A 19,843-nucleotide genomic window follows, 5' to 3' on the forward strand; every position below is an offset into this window, starting at 1 on the left:
GAGCCAGCCCAGAAATGCACGGCAGGGGAAAATATCCGTCAGCTCCCTTTGGCGGAGGGGAGAGGGGGCCGGGTTCGGCTCGGGGGCAGGAGCAGCTGGCGGGGGGTGAACGAGGTACCGGCCCTGCCGGGCATCTTAGGGGTCCCAGAGCCGATAAAGCCGGTGCTCCGCCAGCGGGAGCCTGCCGGGCCGCAGCAGGGCCCGCCGGGCCAGGGAGGCGGAGGGGCTGCGGGGAGGATGGATATCTCCCCTCGCCGTCTCGGCACTTTTCCCACATCTTGTTCTAATTACTCGCAGACTTGTGTCCGACCGCGCTCTGCTCCCCGTCCCCGGGGGCGGGAGAAGCTCGGCTCAGCTCTGGATATCCCCCGTGCCGGGCCTCGGCGGGGCTGCGTTTGGGGCTAAGCACAGAAAACGGGCTCTAATCCCTCGGGAAGGGCTCTGCATGCTGCAGAAGGCAACCCCGGGAGCCGAGCATCCCTCTTGGCCGGGTGCGATCGTGCCCCTGTTAGCTGGAAAGCCAGCTCGGGGCGGGCGCGTGGCCTGGCCTGGGCACCGCCGGCTCTGCAGGGAAGCTTGTCCCAGCACGTTTGCTCCAGACCCTCTCCCACCTGCGTCCTCACCCCCGATGCCTCTTCCTGGAGCATCTCCAGGAGGAGCTGGGAGTCAGCGCAGGCCACGACTGCGGGGGGCCCTGGGCCCCACCATGCCCGAGGTTTTCGGGGTCCCTGAGGCCGCGCGGTTCACGCTGCACCGGTTTTCCCAGGAGCGCCGAGTGGCCTTGGGGCATCAGCGTGGGAAAAACCGCAGTTGTGCTGGGAGGGTGCAGCCAGCGCGGGGCCGGCAGGGACCTGGGGGCGAAAAACACCCCTTCAACTCATCACGCCACGTGCCCGACCCCACTCAATCATGTGCAAAAACCCCGACCCATGAGCCGGGGCAGTCCCCGAAGAGGCTGGCAGCAGCCGTCCCCGCGCCCGTGGCTGTTCCCGCGCCGGCGGCCATCCCCGTGGCCTCAGGGCTCCCCGCAGGGGCTGCAGCCAGGCAGCAGCTCCGGCTCTGCAGCGGGTTCGCGCTTGCCGTCACCTCGCGGGGGGATTATCCAGCCTGCGGTGGCCTCGCTCGTCCGCTCTGTTTTCGCTCCGTGTCCCGTGGCTCGGTGCCATCGCCTGAGCCGCACGCCGGGCTATATAAGAGCGGCAGCGGGGCTGGCCCGTGCTGCAGCCCGGCTCGGCAGCAGCGCAGGACGCCGGGGTGAGCCCCCGCTGCCCCCCCTGCACCGCAGCCCGGCACCGAGACGATGGGATTTTCCTCCACCGCTTTTACGGGGTTTATGTAGGTAAGAGCAAAACCAGGCAAAGCAGCCCTGCTGCAGCTGGTTCCCTCCGCGGTTACGTAACGCCGCTGAGCTCTCGAGGCTGCACAATGCGAGTGGCTGTGAGTGCGGGTGACGGGGACACGCGCGGGTGGCACGTTAACGGGAGCGCGCGGCGGGGGGGCAGGAAAACGCGCGTGGGAACGCGGCGCTGCCGGAGCGTGGGACGGCTCGCCGGCCCGGCCGGCACCAGCCCTTGGCGGCTCGCGTCCGTCTGCAGCCGCGGAGGCATCTTGCAGCGCTCTGCGTGTCGGCTCTGCCCTCCCCGTCCGCGCGCGGGCTTCCTCCGGCAGACTTGGAGCGCGGGATGGAAAGCGCGGTCGGGCTCCGGTTTCGGGGAAGGAAACCGGGTCGTTTGATCTCGCTGGCCGCGAGCGCGTTTCCGTGCCGGGGCTGGCGCCGGCTCCGGAGCCTCCTTCCAGCGAGGGGCCGCGCGCGGACGCCTTAACCCTTCCCGCTTCCGAGGTCTCGCTTTGATTTGCTCCACGCCGGGTTCAAGCCGGCTCTTGGCATCCCGATTCTCCCTGCGTGACATTTGTGTGAAATCCGGTTAAAACAAGGCACAGCCGGCTCCAAAAATAGCCTCCAAGTGGGAAACAGTCTTTTAACCTGCATTAATTTTTTCCTGGATGTGGTCTGACGCTGGCTTCGTGACCCCGTCGTAGACTCACAAAACACCCTTCATTTATCGCTCGTGTTACTTTCGTTCGGCTGGGGTCTGGTACAGCGTTTCCCGTTCCCGTATTCCCCTTCTCAGCGAGTTTTGTTAAAGCTGCTTACAAACTGCAAGCTATTTTTGCTGCTAGCTGGTCTCTGTTGGCCTCGTTTCATGGGTAAACCGAGGCACGGAAAGGCTCAGGCAGCATTTCCCACATGTTCATTAACTCTGGAGCGCGTAAAACCAGGCGCCCGTAACTCCGGCTGGTGTCACTCCGGATTTCTGAACAGCAGATCAAACCATGGGTGCCTCCACGAAAGTGAATACCCAAATACTTGAAACTACAGGGTTAAGTGACTTATTAAAGCAGTGTAGGAAGCAGCTGAGCTGGAGAGCCTCAATCCCTCCCCTCTGTGCATGCAAAAAAGGAACATACTTGGATTCTCGCTAAAATTTGCAGCAAAGGCTTGCCTTGTACATGGGATTTTACACTTTTGGAGGAGCTCACGAGCCCTCACCTTCCCAGCACTCCCGTGATACAGCGTGTTTAGTGGGTGTTGCTGTACGAAGCTCAGTTTGCAAGCAGAGAGACGGAGAAGTCCCTGCCGGGCTCCCCGAAGCCCCTCGCAGCGTGCCGGCGGCCGAGCCGGGATCGGGTCTCGCGTGCACGCTCAGCGCCCGTCGCAGAGCCTGGGGGCTGCAGCTCTGTGCCCACGGCACCGGTGCCGCCAGCCTGGGCGTGGGTTTTGGCAGAGCCCTGGCCCCGCTCATAGCACCCGTCGGTACCAACCCCGCTGTGCCCGGGCCACTCCTGGAGGGAAGAGTGACATTTGGGGAGGCGTGTGGAGCTGTGTGGGCTAGCTGTGGCCTCCAAGAGCATCGCTGCAGAAGTACTTAATCTATAAAAGGCCCCTTAAGGATATAGCATTAAACACGCTCTCTGCAGAATAGATTTAGCAGGACGGTTCAAATGCAAAGGCAAGAAGCAGCTGAGAGGATGTGGATGCTGTCACACTGCGTCTGGTGCACGTCTCGTCGGGGTGTAAATCAGCAGGAGCTCCCCGGGAGCCCACCGTGTCCTGCGGAGGACCCGTGCTCCCCCCGGTCACAGCAGTGACCTCCTGCCAGAGGTGGGATGGGAAGATCCCTGGTCCTGAAATGATAAATCAGGAGGACATGGTCCACGGGCAGCGGGCACGAACGGCCATGCACACACACTGGGTTGCTTTCTCAGATGGTCCTCCAGCACTCACAGATAGAGCTGAGAGCTCCTGGGCTTTCAGCTCGTCTCCTTCTTTGGCCCCTGCTCCTGCAGAGGGATGCGTGGAGCAGCCGTGCATGCTCCTACCAGGCCAGCCGGGTCCTGTGGTCATACCTTCTCCCCCATCCAAGGGGACATCTCACCACCACAGTGAGACCTTATTCTGGGAGAGGTTTCCTGAGCTCAGCAGTGGTCAGGGGTGGGGTGAAATCGATGGGCTTGTGGCACCACGTCTCATGAGCGACAAAACCCCAGCCTCCGTAAGCATCAGGGATAGACCAGCCTCCACCCCGAGGAAAGCAGCAGCTACCTGTCGCGGAGCTCACGGGGCTCCAGATCAGGCTCGGAATAACTGGACTTGTCCCCACAGGTCTGAGGAAGGCACAGGACGACGACGGATACTTGAGGAAGCTCCCGGTTGCCGCTTGCGTCGAGGATGATCACAGCGAAAGGATGGCTGCTGCTGCTCCTCCTCCTGGGAGCCACATCTGTTTTAGGTGAAGGTCAAACATTTATATTTTGGTCACGACGTTAGCTAGATGCCCTTGCCCTCCCTTGCCTGCAGGCATGCCTACGTGAAGGTATGTCCCCAGCCGCGCAGCCAGACGCCGGCCCGCTCCCAGCGGGAAGCTGCCCCGGCTCTAGGTCAGCACTGCGTTAGCACGGCTAAACGACTTCCAGACGAGGGCTGGCTGCTGCCCAGTCCCCTTGGAGCGTGGTCAAAACGAACTTGCAATTGTTTGTGTCCATCTAGGCAGACGCGAGTCGCTGACTTCCAGCCGAGCTCCGGCGAGCCCTGCTAGATGGGCCCTCCTGGTGACGCCTCCCGAGCGCTCCTCACCTAGGATAGCCACACGTTAGTATCCAAACCACAACTGCCCCGCTGTAGATGTTGTTGTAGACGGAAAATCGAGGGCTGGAGACACCAAAGTCCAGATCGGCCACAGGATTAGGCTTCTGGCTGCCTTGAGGATCGAGGCTGCAGCGTCCCCAGCAAACCTGGCAGGGGTGGGAAGGGAGCCCGGGTCGTCCCCTGCTTACATGCTCAAGCACAGCAGACTGTCCCGTCCTGCCGAGGCCGCGTAAAGAAGCGGCCTCCAGACTTATCCATGGAAAACTTGTGTACAATGAAAATTTGAGATCAAATAGTGAGGGGATTTTGTGAAATTTGCTGGTTACAAAACAGAAACCAAACCACGAACGCTGGCTATCAGACACCTTCTTGGTGATAAGAAAACAAAATGATAAGGAACTTAACAGAGACATTTGCTGCCCTTGGCTGACCACGCAGACCTGCATATGCACAGCCTCAGCTTAGAGTTGTTTGAAAACATCTGGTTGCAGATGACACCCTTGTCCAGCGTCCGTGCTGGGAAGGGTCCCTGCCCTCCCTGCGGCTCTCGGGTTTGCAGCCCACTCCTGGCCCTTGCTTTCCCTGGTCCTTTAGCAGCAATTACTGCCCGTGTGCCCATCAACCACACCGGCTCTGAACTGAACCATTTGGGAAGGAATTATGTTGTTCTCTAAGAAAAGATGCACAAGGCTCATTTTATCTGCCCGTTGCTGGATTTAAATGCCTTAGCATACCAAAGAGCTGAGCGATAAGGAACCTACCCCTCTGCTCCGATGGGCTTTTCAGAGAAAACATGTTTGCAGGCTATTTTGTTCTGTTCTCTGAGACTATAGAGGAATTTTTCCCTGAAGTCCTCTGGCCAGAAGCCTGGGGATAAGAACAGACAGAATCAATCTTTCGCTGGGGACGTGCCCCGAAATCCCGCAGAGGCTCTGAAGAGCTTCTGCCTCCTGCACCCTGAGCCGAGCATCTGCCGAGAGCCGGGGCCGGGCAGGGCGTTTGCTTCGTTCACCAGTTTAGATGTAGCTGGACTGGGACAGAACAGGGAAAGCATCCTGAGCAATAAATCACGCCCTGGAAAGGACATGGGCTCAGTGTGCTGGAAAAGGGTCGGAGATGGAAGCCCTGGCTGCCCCGGCTCCCCTGCAGCTGCGTTTTCGCCCTCTGGCCTGCTCACAGCCTTTTCTGTCTTGAGTTTCCACTGTTTTGCAGTCCGTGAGGACACCAGGCACAAAGGTGGGTGGGGGACCTTGCTCCGCAACCAGGCGCCAAGACTCGCAGTAAATAGCCAGGCCCCCGGCCAGCACCGAGAAAACAAGCCGGGGGCTGCCAGCTCCCCTCGCGCACGCTGGCAGCCAGCAAGCGCGGAGCACAGCTCGCATCCCGCAGCGACAACCATCCTCACCAGGTCCACAGCAGGAGAGCACGAGCTCCTCTACCTCGCCTTCATTGCTCCTCATGCAGGGAGAGGCAGGAACCCTGCAAATGTAAAAACAGAATTTGATCCAAGTCTCTCCCGCGTGGAGGAGGTGAAAAAGCTTTTCCTAGCTACTAAGTGGTGAATTTGCACCTTACCTGAGCCGCAGTGATGCTGTTGGGCGGGATTTACCCATGCAGGCGCCTGCGAGATGTCTCCCTCGCTCCATGCACTGGGCATCTCCCACACGCCACGTCCCTAAGCGGACTGCGCAGGGGACACGGTTGCTGTTCCCTGGTTATTGTTGGATGGGAACAAAGACCTGAGAGATGATGCCAGGGTCCCTTTAATGTGACAAGGCTGCAGCTGAGGCAGGTTTCTCCGTCCAGTGGGCCACCCTGTACCCCTGCTCTGCAAGCAGAGCTCGCCATGTCCTTCCCGGCCCAAACGAGGGTGGGCTCAGCAACAAGAGCCCGTTTTCCTCCTCCTCCCCCCATGCAGACTCCCAGCCTAGCAAAAAGCACCTATTGCAGCTCCCCTCCAAAATCTGAGCAGAACAACGCTGCCCTTCAGCGTCTGGGCTAGCCCGGCACAAACGTACCTGCAAACGCTGGTCTTGGCAGCCTGAAGGATTCATGGCAGCTTGAAACTTTTGCTTGGGTTGAAGCCAGTGAGGCTTAGACAGGCCAAGAGCTCCAGCAAAGCATGCACGGCAGAGGTGGCAGCAGGAGGAAGCAAACTAAGGGACTGCCACGTTTTCCCCCATCGGGAAACCTGCCTTCAGCCCTCATCGGGCCAGGTCTCTCCCTGGGAATGGGGGCTCAGTGCTGGCTCTTGCCCTTCCTGGGATCTGCTGCTTCCAGCTGCTCTCCCAGCCTCATGTTCCCGAAGAAACCGAGCCTCGCTAGGGTGTGCTGGGCCTCCTTGCCTCGGCGATGGAAGAGGGGTAGGAGGGATGGGAAGAAGGGAAGTCAACAAGCCTCCAAATGCAATGTTCCCGGCTGGATTTTCAGCCCTGGGAGCAGAGCTGGCATGCCCAGGCCAGCTGCTACACCATACCAGGAGGTCCCTGCAGTACACAGATGGCTCTAACCCCAGAGCTGACTCCGAGGGGGTGTCTGACATGGCACTAACCAAGCTGCAACCCAAAGGGAGTTTGGAATAACTGAATGGCTAAGAACACCCGGATCTCTCTAACCACTCATCTTCCTGACTACCAATTCTGTAAATTTTCCCTTCAGGTCAAAGGATCCTGAAACCAGCCCTTGGCAGGATCCAGATAAGGCAGAAAACCTTCAGCCCACTGGTAATGCTCAGCCTAGAAAGTAAGTCATTTTGCAACTCTGGCAGCTTTCCTTCCTGAGGACAATGGGTGTTTATCCACTTTTTTTTTTTTTTTTTTTTTTTTAAAACAACCTTAATTTATTACTGAACCAATGTATTTGACTAGATGGGACACTTAGGCAATGGAATAAGTGTTAATCATCCCCTACCTCCTGTAGGATTTTGGCTACTGCTGACACACGCTGTTGGCTTCTCTCCTGGAACATTGAAGGTCAAGTGCATGACCACCACCCCCGTTCCCGCGGGGTCAAGCGCATGACCACCGCCTCACCGGCTCCTCCGAGAGGTGGTGGGACAAGGAAACCTTGACTAGAGCAGTGCGTTACGCCCAGCCCAGCCAGGCTCGGGTAGTGGGAGGTAGCTCGACATCTGCTCCCGTTTGCTCGTCCTCCCAGCCTAACGCCGCGTAGATGGTCCTCCTGCTACACGCCTGGAAGGAGCTCATGCAGGCCACCTCCTAACGAAGCCCACTCAGCTTTGCAGCCAGCAAAATGAAAAGCAAGCCCCCGTTCTCCCCCCTGGCTGCATTTTCTGAGGTGCCCCTGTAAAATTTGGGTTTAAACATTGCCGTCACGGAGCCCCAGCCTGTCTTCTAATGCAGCATAAGCGTCGCAGCCAGCTTTGGCAGCAGCTTAGCTTAACGACTTAGCTGCAAAGAAGGCGACTAAACTTTCCACTGTCCCGTCCCTATGAGGGCAGGCGGTGACAGCGGTGCAGGATGTTTCTTGAGGATCAAAGTCCAGGGGCAGCAACGACCCACAGAGTTGGCTCTGCCGCTGGCTCTTCCCAATGGCTCGTTAATCCTCAGGAGATACCCTGACGCCTCGGGCTTTATTGCCTAACCCTTGGCATTGCCGGCGAGGATTTAAATTCCGCCGGGCGCTGGAAGGGATGAACAATGACGGTGGAGCCGAGGGATTACCGGACTTTCCCAGGCTCCAGTCTTGTTCTCACGGTGTTGCTGTGGCTGTCGCTGCTTAGCTGCCGGGCGGGAGCGCGCCGCGTGTCTGGGAAGAGTCAGAGCACAGCAAACGGGGACACAGGTGCCCAGACAGGGGATTTGCATCTCTCCCTCCCACCCGTCGAGACACATTCTAGGAAAACTGTCGGGAAAACTGTGTTTTCCCCTCCAAACGGATGGCACAAATCAGTCGTTGTGGCTGGAGCTTGCAGAACGGGGGCAGCTCATGTTTCCCGAGGAAGAAATAGAACAAACCCTGGAGTTTTTGACTAATGCTTTGGGACCTAAGGCTTCTGCCCCCAGCTGTAGGCAGCGAGCTGTAAACACAGCACTGGGAGCCCTGTGCTGAGCTCAGCAACGCTTTCCCGGGGCCGAGGCGCCCGCCTGCCCCAGCTGCAGGCCAGCGATCGCGGGACGCGGCCCCTGGGCTTTGCAGCAGCCACCCCGGCGGCGGTGCGGATTGCAAACACTCAAACGCCAGTTTTTAACCTGGCAAATACAGGCTTTGCTGCAGGGGAGGGTGGGCGAGAGACCCACGCGGGTCGAATGGCAAACCGCAGAGTGGGTCCCCGCCGAGCAGCCAGGCCCAGCGGGATGCTCCAGCCCCGTGGGAGGGATGTCGAATGCGGAGCGGCCTGCGGAAACGCTGCCTGCATTGCCCCATGCCTTCCTGTGCCCCGCAGGTAGGAGGAGCAGCTCTCGCGGGGGAGAAGCGACGCTGGGCTACGTCAGACGCAGTACGTTCCCACTCGCCGGCCGTGACGCTCCCTTCCCGCACCTCTCCCACCGCGCACGCTGCACCGCCGGGCTTCTCCCCCCGGGCTTTGCTCACTGCCCTTTCTGCTGTCGCGGAGCCCCCCAGGCCCTCGTGATGCCGCTTTCCTCCATGAGACCCACCTCATCCTTCCTTTCCTACCATCACTGGTTCTGCAGACTAAAGCATCAGTTTTAACAGTCATTATTTATATTACAGAAGAGCCTCCAGACTCGGCAGGACATAGCAGCCGTTGCTCTGGGTGCAGACACCCACCATGGTCCAAGTGAACCTTGGACCTTTGCACTTGGCTGATCCCAAACTAATGAAGCAGGATTAGGAAGCATCTCGCTGAAGTCACGCTTTAATTTGTTGCACATTAAATGTTTTTTCAGTGCAAAAAGAGGCAGGCATTTATCAGTGCACCTCCTGGAAAGCTCACCTCCTCCTATTCACCCCCAAATTGTCAGACCAGGTCTATCGATCTGCCCCTCAGGACCCTGAATTGGAGACACCAACAAGCCAACAGATTAAAAACGCCCAGTTCAGCCAAGCACTCCTTTCCAAACCAGATGTCACAGCTCTGTGGCTGCTGTCATTCAAACTGTCTTTTCCAGCCATCAAAACCTATTTAAATACCTGCTCTGGTAAGACAGGATTTCAATTTCAAATGTCACTACTCAAACAGTTCAGCTGTTTGTGCCTCTCTGCCTTTCTAGTAAATCACTTGACCTGGTTCATCACACATCAGGCGGAAGAGTAGGTGTGAGGAAATGATGTCACATGCACGTTTCCAAGATACCTCATTTTTAGAAACTTTAGTCACAAGTGCATCCTCGTAAACATTATTAGAATATTGTCATTTAAAAATAAACCCAAACCACAAACCGGGAGCAGATCTCTCCCATTCAAGCAGTTTAAATTAACACCTTATAGTAAGTTTTTCAAAGAAATTCCTTTAAACATCCGACTGCACACAAAACTCCCAATAAATCCTTTGTGTTTTACAAATCAGCTGCCCACTGAAATGCTCTCTGGGTGTGCTCAGTAGCCTCCCAGGCTTCTGCTTCACACGGTAAAACCGATGCTCACAGCAGGACATGCACTTGTCATACAGGCAACGTAGGCTGAAGTATGGTTAAAGACACACTGCATGATCACACCAGCAATTTTACCCCCCCCCCTTTTTTTTTTTTTTTTAATTTAACCATGTTAAAACACAGGCATGTGTTGCCCCTCAGACAGCATTTAAATGACAATGCATTTTGATTTCCTTTAAACCAAAGTCACTCAAAACCAAGCATGAGCTGCGTACGCTTTGCTCCCCTTGAGTTATCCTCATCATTCTGAATTCAGCATCCTGCAGGGATTCAAGTTAGAAGCATTCAGATGCCTTCTCATGCTTTATTTCTGAGATCCTTGAACATGCTTTGAGTCTGCATAATCTATGTGGTATATAATATCCAAATGCATAGTCTTAGCTATATAGAATCTGTTATGAAAACTGCCCATTTTCAGGCATGAAAGATCGTCATATATGTCATGTGCATCTCAGTAACACAGCAATGATGTTATTCAAGGTCCACTGCTGCAAGATTCAAAAAGGTTTTTGTCTCCGTGGTCGAAATGGAGCGAGTGCTCAGGAAAGTGTGGCCAAACGGGCGTTCAGAAGCGCACCAGGTCCTGCCTGGCAGAGCGCCTCTGGGGCGCACACTGCAATGAAGTAACCGAGGAAGGACGCCTCTGCATCGGACACGTTTGCTCAGGTGCTCCCATAAGCTTATTTACGGGCAGGGGACGATGTCCTGATCTCACTTGCTCCCCTCACTGCCATTTTATCCTTTCTCTCCCTTGCCAGGATTTTGTGAGCTGCAAAACCTGCCCCAACACCCCCCATCAGTACCATCCAGATCATACTAAGGGAGCACAGCATGGAGACTTGATGGCTAAATATCAAAATTAGGGGGGACCAAGGCATAGAGGATCATGACGGACCCATAAAGATCTGGGGGATACAGGAAAAATCTGGTTAATTTGTTACAACAGCAGCTCTCAAACTCTGAGGCTACTCTGCAAAGCACTGGGTGATCGCAGGCTGCCGTCTCCACGTAGTCGGCCCCAGTAAGAAAAGTTGGGAATATAGGGGTATGGGGAACTGCAACGTACCCTGCTAAAGGGGTCCTTCTTATCATGCCCTTTTAAACAAATCACTCTAAAAAATATTCCTTTTTCCCACCAGGAAAGTTGTTTTGGGTTTTCACCGATTTCTTTAATTTCTATGGCTTATTTCCAGCATTAAAAATAAAACCCCAGCTGCCACATAGGGATGCTTTGTGATTGTAAAAGGAAGGATCTGAGGCATCACAAGCGGAAGGAACAGTGGCTCCCAACAGAGATTAATCACAGGAGAATCACTGTTATGAAAGTGTTTTAGAATCACTGTTTGGGAGAGCATTTGCTAGACCTGTCAGATAATGCTTATTTGACACCTAATCCTATAGTATCCTGTGTTGGGAAGGAAATAGGTTAATAGGGAAGAAAGCTTTTAAGATAAACCAATGTCACACCATTTAGACATGAGTTTATAACTGAAAACAATGCAGTTGAGGATATTTGGATTTGTGGTTTTGCCAGGGTTCAACTAAGAGCTCACATGCTGGTCTGGATTCAAGTTTCCCTGAAATTCAGGCCTTTGGGGAAGCTAAATAACAGTTCCTATAGGTAATTACATCCACGTGGCTACTTTCTACTAATTGTCAGGTTTGAAACTACATGGGCCCTGTTGATAATCAGTAAAAATGTGTTCTGGATACAATTCATTCCTTATGCAGTAGCTGCCTTATTGCATCTAAATTAAAAGCAGACCTGAACTCGCACCGGGGGCCTCGCGGGGACTCGCGGCAGCCTGCCGTGTCTCCGGGCCGCTTCCTGACCGCGCGCCTCTCCTGCAGCCTGCAACCTCACGTGCACCATGGGCCGCATGAACGCCGACTGCGACGCCTGCATGTGCGAGGACGCGACCCTGCACGGGAAGGTCTCCCTCGAAGACGGTTCGCCCGCCGCCGAAGCCCGTGTCTACCTGCAGGCCAAGAAACTCAAGCTGTTAACCACAGCCGACAGCGGGGGCATGTTTAGGATCCCTGGCGTCTGCCCGGATGGCAAAAACACCCTTAAAATAAAGAAGGCCAAATACGTGACTGCTACCGTCACCGTGCCGCAAAGCAACAAAAGGAATCTGGCGATCCAAGTGCAGCTGGAAAGATCAGGTAAGCCCAGGCAGAGGGGAAGAGAGCAGGAGGCTTTACACAGTTATGAGAAATAAAACTTGATTTTAGGATGGACGGTCTAATGAGATGGCTTTTTCCTCCTCCCACAGGCAAACCGTACATTTTGAAGAGTCCTGACGACAAAGCAAGAAGGGTGGGACAAAGCGTGTCGCTCTGCTGCAACGCTGTCGGGAGTCCAGCCCCCGACCGCTACCTCTGGTAAGGAGCTCACGGACCCTCATGACAGGCGGGCAGAAGTCTTACCTGTTGCACAGTTTTGATTTTTATTTCCTTACCATCCTCATAAAGGTAAACATAAACATCATAACTTATAAACATCATAACTGTAAAACAGTGGACTTAATAGATGGAGAACCCATTGCTGCAAGTGATGGGAGACTTCTAGAGCTGGCATTTCTCACATATATAGTAATGAAATCTGCATAGAGACTTACTGCAAAAAACATACAAAAAAGTGAGGAAATTGAGGCAAGAGATCTGGTATCCTGCACAGATCTATACAGCGGGATGCAGCATGGCCAGGATTAGGACACAGCTCTGCTCCAGCCATGCGATCAGTCTGTCTCATTAACTGTCCGCCTGTTCCTGGCAGGTATCACAACGGCTCGCTGCTGGATCCCTCCATATACAAGTATAAAAACAACCTGATTTTGAAGAACCTGAACAGAGGCCAGTCGGGAGAGTATTTTTGCAAGGCCAGTAGTGATGGGGGTTCAGCAAAATCCCAATCCGCCAAACTTTCTGTAATAGGTAAGAAAAAAAACGTGCAGCTGGGAGGTGGCAGGGTGCAGAAACCAATGCACAGAAATTCCGCTACATTCAGGCAAGAAAAGTCACGGGAAGAATATTCAGGGTTTTATCTCCTTCCCTGGTTAGCAGCGAAGTGCGACTGACTTATCAGCCAGATGCTCTCTGAAAACTGGCATTCCGGATTTCAGAGGACCTGCCAAACCCAATCTGTTAGGCACAGTGATTGCTCTCTGCACTTGCTGCCTTACAAATGAACATTGCAGTGTTTTAAGATCCTGAAATATGTTTAAGTCTGTCCATAGCCAAAAGTGCAGCACTTGTAATGTCTAACTAAGGCTGTGTTTGATGGCAGTGGCAGGTAAGCAGGAGCTGGGACACTTTGCCAAATAGATTTGCTCTTAATCAGGTACCTTACATTAAAACTAAGCACCTGCTTTACTGAAATGAAGGCCAGATGAATTCAGCTAACCAAAAATCCCACAAAACATCTGTTTTATTGCTGTGCAAGCCTCACTGTTATTGGAAGCAATGTTTAGCTCTGAGGGTTTTAAACCATATACCAAGGGCTGTACACTTATTTCATACCGTTCATTAACAAATCCTATTTAACAGGAAGACATGAGGCAGCCTGCAATCCCCAGCCCCAAAGCCATCTCATCCAACTTCCACATGACTGTTTCCAAAAAACAACTAACTCATTCTACTACGACGTGGGCAAGTGCCCGGCAAAGATCTGCGCTGGGAAGCCAGACAAAGGACTCCGATGTAAAGACAACACCTCTTACTGCTGCGGTGTCTCTAAAATGGAAACGAGAGAGATCTCCTGCGATGGATACACGCTCCCAACTAAAGTCGCTGTAGAATGTGGCTGCAAAAAATGCACAGAGACCAGAAAAACTGTACGAGGCAGAGCCATAGCAGCAGATAATGGTGAGCCGCTGAGGTTTGGCCACATCTACATGGGGAACAAAAGAGTGAGTATGACTGGCTACAAAGGAACTTTCTCCGTCCACGTCCCAGCAGATACAGAGAGACTGGTTCTAACTTTCGTTGATCGTCTACAGAAGTTTGTGAATACAACTAAAGTCCTGCCATTCAACGAAAAGGGAGGTGCCGTGTTTCACGAGATCAAGTTACTACGAAAGAAAGCCCCTGTCACATTAGAATCCTCTGAGACCAATGTGATTTCGCTGGGAGAAATGGAAGATGATGATCCAATTGCTGAATTAGAAATCCCTCCCTATGCATTTTATAGGAAGAATGGAGAAGTCTACACAGGCAAAGTGAAAGCCAGCGTGACATTTCTGGACCCAAGAAACATCTCAACAGCTGATGTGACACAAAGTGACCTGAACTTTGTAGATGAGGAAGGAGATGTATTCCCACTCCGCACATATGGCATGTTTTCGGTGGATTTCACTGATGAACTGGGTACAGAGTCTCTTAATGCAGGAGAGGTGAAGGTTCATTTGGACACTGCTCAGGTCAAGATGCCAGAACACCTGGAAGAGATGAAGCTTTGGTCACTGAATCCAGAGACAGGATTATGGGAGGAAGAAGGGGACTTCAGCCTCGAAAAGAGCAGACGACACAAAAGAGAGGAAAGAACTTTTTTGGTTGGAAACATGGAGATCAAAGAAAGGCGGCTTTTTAACCTGGATGTCCCAGAGAACAGACGGTGCTATATCAAAGTCCGTGCCTATCGAAGCGAGAGATTTCTGCCAAGTGAACAGATCCAAGGGGTAGTGATTTCTGTTATAAACACAGAGCCAGAGCCAGGGTTCTCCTCCAACCCTAGAGCGTGGGGTCGTTTTGACAGCGTGGTCACTGGTCCCAATGGCGCTTGCGTGCCAGCCTTCTGTGACGAGCAAAACCCAGAGGCCTATGCAGCTTATATCTTGGCAAGCATGGGGGGTGAAGAACTTGAAGCTGTATCGTCTGCTCCCAAACTCAACCCTAATGTTATTGGGGTCCCACAGCCATATCTCAACAAGCTCAATTACAGGAGGACAGACCACGAGGACCCAAGCACTAAGAAAACTGCTTTCAGTATCAATATGGCCAAGCCAAGCCCCAATTCCCCAGAAGAGAACAACGGCCCTATTTATGCATATGAAAACCTGAAAGAATGTGAGGAAGCTCCATACAGTGCTGCTCATTTCAGATTTTACAGGATAGAGGGAGACAGGTATGACTACAATACCGTTCCCTTCAACGAAGATGACCTTATGAGCTGGACTGATGACTACCTGGCATGGTGGCCCAAGCCCATGGAATTTAGGGCCTGCTACATTAAAGTAAAAATAAACGGACCCCAAGAGGTGAACATAAGGTCTCGCAACATGGGTGGGACGCACCCCCGTACCATTGGCAAGCTCTACGGCATCAGAGACGTCCGCAGCATTCGTGCTACCGACCAGCCAAATGTGTCAGCAGCCTGCCTGGAGTTCAAGTGCAGCGGCATGCTCTACGACCAAGACCGCGTGGACCGCACCCTCGTGAAAGTTATCCCACAAGGCAGCTGCCGCCGAGAGAGCGTTAACAGCATGCTCCACGAGTACCTGGTGAACCACCTCCCCATGGCTACGAACAACGACTCCAGCGAATATACAATGCTGGCTCCCCTTGACCCGCTAGGGCATAACTATGGCATCTACACGGTTACCGACCAGGACCCGAGGATCGCCAAGGAAATCGCCCTGGGCAGGTGTTTTGATGGCACGTCTGATGGCACTTCCAGAACTATGAAGAGCGACATTGGTGTCGCGTTGACTTTTACCTGCTCAGAAAGGAGCGCAGCAGAGCAAAGCATATTCCAGTCCCAGAGGAACTCAGGCCAGCAGTCGCTACTGGACCTGCCAAGAGAAAGCCCAGCATATCGAAGGCCACAGGGAAGCCGCAGAATGAGAGCTCGGCGCTCTCCCACATACTAGAGCTGTATAGAAGCCTCGGTAAAGTCACTCACATTTGATTAAATATAATCTGAAAGGAATATCTACCTGCAAATAATCTATCTCAAAGCAGGTAGGTGTCATTATTTTTGAGATGTAATTAAGGTGCGCATTTTTCATTTTGCATTGCACCAGAAAGGAAAGACAGAAGGCAAAAATTGGGGGCCGGTAGTTGTAGTGGGTTCCTGTCTTATTAAACATGTCCATAAAATCTTCTTTCTGCCTGATATTAAACAGCTTCACACGTTAGCCTAAAGGGAAAACTAAATACATAATTGAATTAAATCATGTACATAAAACATTCTTCTGTTCTGCATCTGCAGACTTTGCCAGCCCAAGTACCTGTACAGTAGTTGGTAACATGAAAAGGAATAAACTGATTTCCTCATACTGAATTCAACTGCAGTTTTTTACTTGAAATGTAAGTATTTTATTTATTTCTAGCTTGTTTTAGAATGACTGTATTCAAGCTAAAGTACTGGCAGCTGCCTTTCTAAAAACTCACGTTTGATAGCATGGAGAAGCCGTGTGGATTTGTAGGTTCCACGTGGATAAGATCAGTCTGCTCTTGCCTCTTGCCTTCTTTGAGAAGAAAATCCATGCTCTAGAATAGGGTAGATTAATAAAAAAGTAATTTTGTTACTTTGACAATGGTGTATTCCTTTTGTGTGTGACATGTCCAAGTAAATAAACCACATGTAGAGTTGACTGAGAAAGAATTTGCTGAATTTCACAATCCCTTTCACAAACAGGTCACAGCTTTTCCAGTGTAAGGCCGATCCTGGGTACGGGTGAGTGGTTTAGCAGATAGCTGCAGCTCCCCCGAGTCCAGGGCTTGGCCAGAGCGTGCTGCAGTCACGTCCGGGCTCTGTCAGGGAATCAGTCCCCCACTCACAGGCAGCACCAGCACTGTGAGATGGGGAGAGATAAGCCGCAGTGCTGGGAGAAGCAGAGCGGCAGGTCTGGGTGAGGGATGAGCTAAGGAGACAGCAGCAGGCTCCAGCAGAGAGGAAGGAGTAGGACATGAGAGGATGGGGGGAGAAGGGGAAAGGCTGGGAACCAATGCTTTAAGGATGACAGCAAATCGGGGAATTTAGAGCAGGGCCAGGAGGTGCAGAGACAGGGAGGAGGTTGATTTCCCTCCATATTCAGCAGCAGTGAGCAGGACTCTCTTGGGCAAGAAGCTGTCTGATCTGAAGGTCTAGATGGCCACAGAAGGGGTCAGACAGACAGCTACTGCTACAAATCATCCGCTAAACGCATTGCCCTGGATACTTATCAAAACCCCACGAGCTCCCTCATCCACTTCTAGAGATGAATTCAGTACCACACCAGCAGGGAACATACCCCATGCTTTACACTCAAACATACCACTAGCAATACACTGGGGGTGCAGGCAAGCCAGCAAGCCTCCAACACCGGAATTTCCACCACAAGAGATCACAAGAAGTTGGCCAGTGCTACTGGATGAAAACTCAATTCAGAATTCAAACACATACTCAAGCGTGGTTTCTCTTCCCCTACCACTCAATTCCCTCTAATGTGTATGAAGCAGGTTCTGATCTAGATCTATTCTGAGCCCCATCTACAGCTCACTAAGGTGAAGGGAACCTTTCAGTAGCGTTTAGCAAGCTCTGGAACAGGTTTTCAGTTCTAATAGAGCATCTCAGGCATTAAGGACAGAGCTGTGCCGAACTCACTGCCTATAAAGCGCAATTTATGGTGAAAAAGGTAAATTATATAGGGGGGAAAAAAAATCTGTTCTTCTGCAAGTTGTCAATTATCAAAGAGAAGCAGAAAAGGAAGAGCTGTGGAATACTCTGGCACATCATCTTCATACCAATGAATTTAGACTGTGTGTGTTTTCTTTTGTGTCTAGTCTGCTGTGATGGTTTGGCATGAGCTCCGGCCAAGGCAGCTAGTGGGGAGCATTAGCTCGGACCTTCCCACAGAGCTCTTGGCTTGTGTTGCAGACTAGCAGAGAACTGTCTCTTCCCTTCATTCCCCTCCTCCTCTGCAGAGACAGGCAGCCAAATCCTGGTCTTGGTTTCATCACTGAGAGTGAAGTAACACAATGATTTCTGCAGACCAGCCCAGGAGTTACTTGGATGAAAACAGGCTCAAGATCTGCTCCTTGTGCTGCATGTGGGCTTACCCGAGCCAAACACTGCAGAGTTTAAGGCTCTTTCTTTTGGGGGAAAAATTTCTGTTTAATAGCAGTAAAATGGTCACAGACTTAAGGCCTAAAATTCTGTCTGTCCATGAAACAGGAAGATGCTCTGCAAGTTTCCCCAAACTGTCCCCCCCCCCACTGCAGCTCAACTCTGACTTGGAGGAACAAACTAATCTTTGCACTCACCGAGTCCCTGAGCTCTCAGAGGAGGCTGCTGACAGATTATAATGGATAACAAGCAAGACAGGTTTCAAACACGGGTGTTTACACACTATTAGCAGAAAACAACCTTGGCCCAACGACCACCACGCAGTGCTAACACTTCTTCATTACTGATGAGCCACCATTCCAAATCCATTAAGCAAATTTATTTAGGAGAAAAACTAAACACAGGTCCTAGCTTCCACCTCGCCTACACAGGTTTTATGTTACAGTTCAGTGTCAATTCTGAATTCTGCAGCTCCTCAGCGCTTGTGTTTATGGTCAGTGCGGTGCACAGCGTCCTTTCAGCAACCCAAAACATAAACCACACTCCCACATATCACAAAGGAGAGCATCAGCTAGAGGAATGCAGAAACACTGTGACTCAGCTCCTCCCTCTGCCTTGGCTTTCAGACCACCAACCTTGAGAAACAGTCTCAAAGGGGAGAGGTGGCTCCTAAACATCAGCAGGTTAGGCTAATGGCAAAGCATCTTCTATTAAGGTCACTTAGTTTCCAACCCTCAGATAAACCCGATGACCTCTCTCTCCTCTTGTTTTCAACAAAGGAAAAACCACTGCCTCCCAGAAGCTATCAAGCTGCCAGCAGTCAGGATAAACACCACAAGGAGGGAGATTCTCATCTAGTCTCAACCTTCAAATTATTCACAGATTTTTGTAATCTACTTCTTGACAAGGCTCAGGTATACCTGTAAATATAGTCACTTACCCTTTTTGTTTACTTGTAATTTATTCAGCAGTAAACAGGAATAAAGATGATTCTTAAGGAGAAGGGGGAGTAGTAAGGTTTCTGATTATGGAACAGATGCATCTAACTGCTAATCACCAGCATATTAGGAAATATCACTTCCCATATTTATTTGAAATTGAAGATGATATCATCCCTTTCCAACACCAGAGCCCTTCTGGTGTTCAGAAGTTTTGCAGGTCTACCAATAATTTGGCTTCAGGGATCTTAAACTAAGCCTTAGTGGATATTGGCCTAGGAATACCTTTGCTACTTTTTCTCTCTCCTCTGAGGGAAGAACAGCTGTTTTATTTCACTAGTATCAATTTTCAATTGCTACGGTGGTTGTCCTTGACCTCAGCAGTGATACTGGGAATTGAATCACAATGTCTATATTCCAGAGTCAACCTTGACATGCTGCTCCACACCTCATCAGCAAAAGCCCCATTTTTGTTGTGTGCGCTCTGCAAAAATAATCATTACCTACTGGGTTAAATCCCTACAGAGCTAGGTGGAGGCAAAGTTTCCAAAGAGGTATTTTGACTAAAAGCTGCCTGGGGAACACCAATTCCCTTTAAAGCCTCTTTACCGTGTCATAAATAGTATGCCAAAGATTTTCTCCATAAAAATAAATACATTTTACTCTCTTTTCCTCCATAAAATTATTGGAGTGAAGATGTGCATTTTCATAGCTAGGACATTAACTGTTAACCAAAAAAACCTGTCTAACCTTTGATATCTTACTATATAGAAAGGAACTGAGAGATACTTTAAAGAAAATTCTGCACAGATCAAAAGATTATATCACATGCACAAATAATGCATCCTGGCTACAACATGCTTTAAACATTTTTTGGTATTAAAGACCTAACTGAAGACATTCTGAGCTAGATTTTAATTAAACAATCTTTTGCCCAGCTGACCCTGTTTTTCCCCTAAAAGAGATGCAGAGAGCACCATCTACTGATGGTTTCTGACTGTACTCCACTTCAAACTTCCAGAAGATGCACGCAAACTCTTTGCTGTTGCTATATGCTCTAGTTAGGACTGAAATTACCACTTGCCAGCAATGACTAACAACAATAGATTTCACATGAGGTGCAATCTAAAAC

The 19,843-nt window shown here is 51.6% G+C and overlaps 1 protein-coding gene across 4 annotated transcripts; it reads left to right on the top strand.

Moving 5' to 3' along the window:
* Window positions 1–1,108: 1,108 nt before the first annotated feature.
* Window positions 1,109–16,006, top strand: CILP (cartilage intermediate layer protein). Of its 4 annotated transcripts, XR_003262397.2 has the most exons (11): window positions 1,109–1,339; window positions 3,665–3,791; window positions 4,049–4,150; window positions 6,806–6,889; window positions 8,553–8,606; window positions 10,204–10,389; window positions 11,575–11,889; window positions 12,000–12,108; window positions 12,503–12,660; window positions 13,273–15,684; window positions 15,935–16,006. XR_003262397.2 is itself a non-coding variant. In XM_026121742.2 (10 exons), the coding sequence occupies exons 2-10, from the start codon at window positions 3,731–3,733 to the stop codon at window positions 15,591–15,593; spliced, it is 3,390 nt and encodes a 1,129-aa protein (XP_025977527.2). In that variant the 5' UTR covers window positions 1,109–1,339; window positions 3,665–3,730; the 3' UTR covers window positions 15,594–16,006. The 4 variants fall into 4 exon arrangements, 3 of the variants coding, with proteins under 3 accessions (XP_025977527.2, XP_025977529.2, XP_025977528.2); XM_026121742.2 differs by having other exon boundaries at window positions 13,273–16,006; XM_026121743.2 differs by lacking the exon at window positions 1,109–1,339 and adding an exon at window positions 1,356–1,437 and having other exon boundaries at window positions 13,273–16,006.
* Window positions 16,007–19,843: the final 3,837 nt, after the last annotated feature.

Source organism: Dromaius novaehollandiae, chromosome 10, assembly GCF_036370855.1.
Source record: "Dromaius novaehollandiae isolate bDroNov1 chromosome 10, bDroNov1.hap1, whole genome shotgun sequence".
In the NCBI taxonomy this organism is placed as follows: domain Eukaryota; kingdom Metazoa; phylum Chordata; class Aves; order Casuariiformes; family Dromaiidae; genus Dromaius; species Dromaius novaehollandiae.

Excerpts from the sequence above, each read along its gene's own strand:
- CILP (XM_026121742.2), top strand. The coding sequence starts at position 3,731 with ATGATCACAGCGAAAGGATGGCTGCTGCTGCTCCTCCTCCTGGGAGCC. Across the intron at positions 4,151-6,805 it reads CTCACCTAGGATAGCCACAC|GTCAAAGGATCCTGAAACCA; the intron begins GTTAGTATCCAA and ends TTTTCCCTTCAG. Across the intron at positions 10,390-11,574 it reads CATCGGACACGTTTGCTCAG|CCTGCAACCTCACGTGCACC; the intron begins GTGCTCCCATAA and ends CCTCTCCTGCAG.